This window comes from Brassica oleracea, chromosome C2, assembly GCF_000695525.1.
Source record: "Brassica oleracea var. oleracea cultivar TO1000 chromosome C2, BOL, whole genome shotgun sequence".
Classification (NCBI taxonomy): domain Eukaryota; kingdom Viridiplantae; phylum Streptophyta; class Magnoliopsida; order Brassicales; family Brassicaceae; genus Brassica; species Brassica oleracea.
Genome location: NC_027749.1, coordinates 43,882,144 through 43,886,795, shown reverse-complemented (window position 1 = coordinate 43,886,795; position 4,652 = coordinate 43,882,144). Strand labels below are relative to the sequence as shown.

The 4,652-nt window shown below is 36.2% G+C and overlaps 1 protein-coding gene across 1 annotated transcript; it reads right to left on the bottom strand.

Annotated features, from left to right (window-relative positions):
- Positions 1-1,386: 1,386 nt before the first annotated feature.
- LOC106325078 (agamous-like MADS-box protein AGL3) lies at positions 1,387-4,177 on the bottom strand. Its single transcript, XM_013763103.1, has 8 exons — positions 3,654-4,177; positions 2,615-2,696; positions 2,443-2,504; positions 2,259-2,358; positions 2,120-2,161; positions 2,012-2,053; positions 1,737-1,921; positions 1,387-1,634 (listed from the first exon to the last, which is right to left on the bottom strand). The coding sequence occupies exons 1-8, from the start codon at positions 3,836-3,838 to the stop codon at positions 1,544-1,546; spliced, it is 789 nt and encodes a 262-aa protein (XP_013618557.1). The 5' UTR covers positions 3,839-4,177; the 3' UTR covers positions 1,387-1,543.
- Positions 4,178-4,652: the final 475 nt, after the last annotated feature.

The following is a 4,652-nucleotide window of genomic DNA, read 5'->3' as shown; positions in this document are numbered from 1 at the left end:
AACCGATGACGTGTGATTTTGAGTAGATGTTTACTCGCAACTTTGTCGGGTACGCACCATATGCGAACAGTCTCCGGGGCAACACAGATGAGGGCACCCCATCAGAGAATTGTCCCCCTGAGGAATCACCACCACCGGGGCCGTCCTCAGATCCAGAATCTACAAATAGAAGAAAAATCGATAACTCAAATAAATGGCTTCGAACACAAAACGGTGTCGACTAATCATTACTAAAGAATCTGTCCGATGACATGCAAAGACGGAATCCACATGAACGGAGGTGGACGAAACACATACCCGGATAGCGCTGCTGTTTCGCAGGAGGGCGCTCCGGGAGCTCCTCGCCAGAGGATCTGGGCCGACGACGAACGGTTGTCTGTCTTAGCTTGGACTTCTTCATCACTGCAGGCGTCGTCTGGGGTCTAATTATCGCCGGGGAAGATTCTCCAACGGCTGCGACAGGCTAGGGAACACTGGGTGATCTAGGCCGAAAGACGAATAGTCCTCTCAGACTTTCACAGTAAATGAATTTACCAGAAGGTCGTTTACCACCATGTGCAGGTAAGACGACGAAGTTAATGACCCGGGTTTTTCGGGAACCAGGAAAGTCGCCGAAATTCTCACGTGCGAGAGAGGAGTGGCATTTCCGATATTCCACAGCTGGAGTAAGGATTGTTTTGTCTTTTGCTTTCAAGTCGCATAGGGTCACAAATACACGCGACCCATTTGCCGAATTAAAACTCCGCGCGGTCCAAAGCCCGAATTATAAACTCGAAAGTGACCCACTTTGCCAATATTTTCTAGGTTAAAGGACTATCTTTTATAAAACCCAAGAAAAAAGCTTTGCTTGCGCAAAGGACCGATTTATCATTTTTACATGATTCAGATATAATTTTAAGTATCACCTAATTTACACGCATCACGAAACAGACTAATCCAATTTTACATGATTCAGTACTAATATATTGATTCAAATAAGCTTTGAAATTTGAAAAACAGTAACAACAAACCTTTGACACAATCCCCCAATCTGAGATTTAAGTGTTATGAAATAACTTATAATTTATAGTATCGGGAAATTTAAATAAGAGTAGAATTCAATACCCGTAGGAAGCAAATAACACTTAATATGAGAGAAAGAGTTTATTATAAGGAAGAAGAAGAAGATGTAATTGTGTACAAAAGAGTGAGATGAGTGATGGTATTTATAGTGAGCAACAATACATAAAATATCAAAGATGGTGCTTGATTTGGTAAATGAGTGGATGATCATAGTGCTTGATGAGTAGATGATCATAGTGCTTGAGTTGGTAAAGGAGTGGAGGATCATTTCAAAGTTTATCTTATAACACTCACAACTATTGTATTGAAAGCTCAAAACTATTGTTATAATAATCTGGAGTGTGACCTTACAGCCCTTGATTATATATAACTGAGTTTGTGAATCATGAACTATGTTTCTCTTGCAAAAACCAAATGACACAAGCAATGATCTCTGATCTATAAAACACACATATGTATACATATATATGTATCATTTTGTTCAGAGCATCCATCCAGGGAAAAATCCATTAATAACATTCTGTGATGTTGTTGCTGAGTTGCTTGCATTTGTCACACCAGGATTGTAATGACTGTTTGATAAAAAAAGAAACACAAATTTTAGGATATATCTTGCTGATCATAGAAGAAAATCAATTCAATGGATCGTTACTATTTTTTTCTATGCTGCATACCTCATCTGCAATGCTACATTGCCGTGTAAAGGCCTGAAGAAACCATTTTCTTGACTCGGAGGGTTTGCTTGATAAGAGCTCATGCCTTGTTGTTGGTGATATTGCTGTTGTTGTTGGTGGGAATGTTCTCCAGCAGAAGCAGCTCCCCACATCGATTGAGTAAGGGCTGCATCACTTTCCTCCAACTAAGGTAGCAAGAGAGTAAGAGAAAACCATGTTATAAGAGATCTCAAAGTGATTCAAATTTCTTGCGCTAGAAGATTTTATGGCACTACCTTTCTCCTAAGATCTCTGTTGGTCTCCAATAACATTTCCTCCTGTAAATTGATGAATATGAGAGTGTGTTGTATTGAAATGATAAGACACTGTGACTCTTTATGTACCTTTGTTTTGAGGTCTGATAGTTGATCAAGCATCGCCCCGGTCTGGAAATAAAACAAAGCCAATGTTTGGTAGTGTTGTAAATTCTCTAAGGATCAAAGAATCGAATATAAAATTGTCGATTTGTTGAGATTTATATACCTTTCTTGACCTTATCTGCTTTAGTGATGCATCTACTTGGTGTTCTAGCTGCTCAAGCTCATTCACTCCCATCCCAGCTATCTCCTCACCTAGCAAATGCCTAGAGAGAAAAAAATTCCACAAGACTTATGTGATTGGAGTAGGCATCTAATTTTCAACATGTGTGATGATTCAAGCTATGTACCTTTGTGAATGTTGAAGGCTTTCAACTTTTGATTTGAGCATCAAGTAGTCTTGGTACTTCTCCTGCCATTTAAAAGAAAATTAACTGACGGACAATTTTACAAGTTTGAGTTCAGTCTTTTGATAATTCACATATATATATATATATATAGAGAGAGAGAGAGAATATGTACCTGCAAGTCTTTAGCTGATTGATTTGGATCCATAGTTGCATAAATGTGTTTTCTATACTTCTCAACCGTCTTGGTCATACCACTAATTCATACAAATTATTACTGATTTTTTTTACATATATTGATAAATCAAACTTTGAATTCATTTTGAGTAATATCTTGAAAGGGTAAAACAACAAACCTTTAAAGCATTGTAAAACGTCCATGTTTAAAAACCAAGAACATCAAGATCGGTATCAATCTCAGTATTAGTTTGCAAGGGGAAAAGTTTTAAAATTGTTTCAGAAAAAAATATTTGTTAAGCGCCAAAGAAACTTATGAAACTGATTATCATCAGAGTTGTCTCTTTACCTTTAATATAATTATTACAAGTACTTAAGAGATACTAAGAGCATGAACATCAACAGTTTCTCAATACTTTTCCGAACAATAAAAAAATAAAAAGAATACAAAACAGGAAGGAAAGAGAGAGGGACGTCTCTTCTTCAAGGGACTATCAGTATGTGGGAAGGTATTTATTTTATTACTGCCAATTTATTAATGGCCATCATTTCTGTTACTGTCCAAAAATTATATGAGAGACTTTTTATGGTACCTCACCACTAATGATGTTCTAATTTAAAGAAGTAGTCAAAGTATTGTTGTGTTTCTTTACAGCTTTGTATATCCAGAGGTCAATCCTTAGTCTCTTTGGAAATTTGGATCAACCCCTTCAAGATCCAATCTCATAGTAAAAGCTTTCATTATATATATAGTAGTAGCTTCTATAAACAAATCTCATCTACTTTTCTATTCAAACTCTAGCTTTAATCATCATCTTAGACCATCTAAGAACCTGATAGTATGATCATCTTTTTGGTAATTTAATCTCACTTAGGAAGCCAGATTTGTACATAAAACCAAGAAGTCATAAAAGAAATTAAACCCCAATCATCAGTTCTAACAAAATCAAGAAAGACTCAAGCTTTCATATCCTCCCACAATCCTTAAGAATCAAAACCCTAAATATCTGAAAAAAGAGGATTAAAGATTCTATTACCTAGGACTGCTGCAAAACTCGTAGAGCTTGCCACGGTTAGAGAAAATGAGAAGAGCAATCTCAGCATCACAAAGCACAGAAAGCTCATAAGCTTTCTTAAGCAGACCATTCCTTCTCTTTGCAAAAGTTACTTGCCTGTTGATCTTGTTCTCTATCCTCTTCAACTCCATTTTTCCTCTTCCCATCCTTGCAACTCTTTCTCTCTCCCCAAGAAACGCACAAGTGGTGAACTAAAGAAGGTTTATCTATACACACACATAGATAGAGTGCATATATAAGTGAAATGTTTAGTGTAGATCTAGTCTCTTAAGGATTCTGGTTTTAAATATAGGGCATGAATTGGTTTCCTCTTGTCCGGTGACTGGTGGGTGGTGGAGGAGGAGGTGATGGTAGTGGTTGTTGTGGTGGTGGGTCACCTTGTTCAGGTTCTTCTTTTGTTGGAATGTTTTAAGAGAATAATGTTGTGTTGATTTTTTGTAGATGCTAAGCCATTCTTGGCCGAATAAAAGCTTTCACAACTTATATCAACCCTCATAAACTTTCCTTTTAAAAAAGAACGAAAAATATCATATATTCTATTCTACATAAACATATATCGTGTATATGTCATTATTTTATTCTTACTTCCTTATCAGGGAATACATTTTTAGTTTTATTTCTTTCCGACATCCTTTTTTGGCAGAAAATAAAATTGATTCCTAGTACTTTTCCAAGGAGAGTTAAGATATCTATCTCTCTCTCTCTCTCTTTCTAGTCCAACCAAAATGCTCCAACTTTTCTCTTTCAGCCTCCTCCATTCGATTTTAAGATAGATAAATTTATAGATTACTGTCATCAGATCTAGTCCCTAGTTTTTATTATGCTCAAAAAAGAAATAATTGAAAGATTCTATATATAACCTACAAAGTATGCCTTTAATAGAGCACATTCACAAGTCCAAGTCCTATCTATTAGTATTTTATGGTCTTTTTTTTTTTTTTTTTTTGTCAAAAATTTTTT

Bases quoted from the DNA above. Each gene is read 5' to 3' on its own strand.
- LOC106325078 (XM_013763103.1), bottom strand. From the start codon at position 3,838: ATGGGAAGAGGAAAAATGGAGTTGAAGAGGATAGAGAACAAGATCAAC. The intron at 2,359-2,442 runs GTACATAGCTTG...TTTTCTCTCTAG, and splicing joins AGCCTTCAACATTCACAAAG to GCATTTGCTAGGTGAGGAGA. The intron at 2,162-2,258 runs GTATATAAATCT...TTTTATTTCCAG, and splicing joins AGCAGATAAGGTCAAGAAAG to ACCGGGGCGATGCTTGATCA.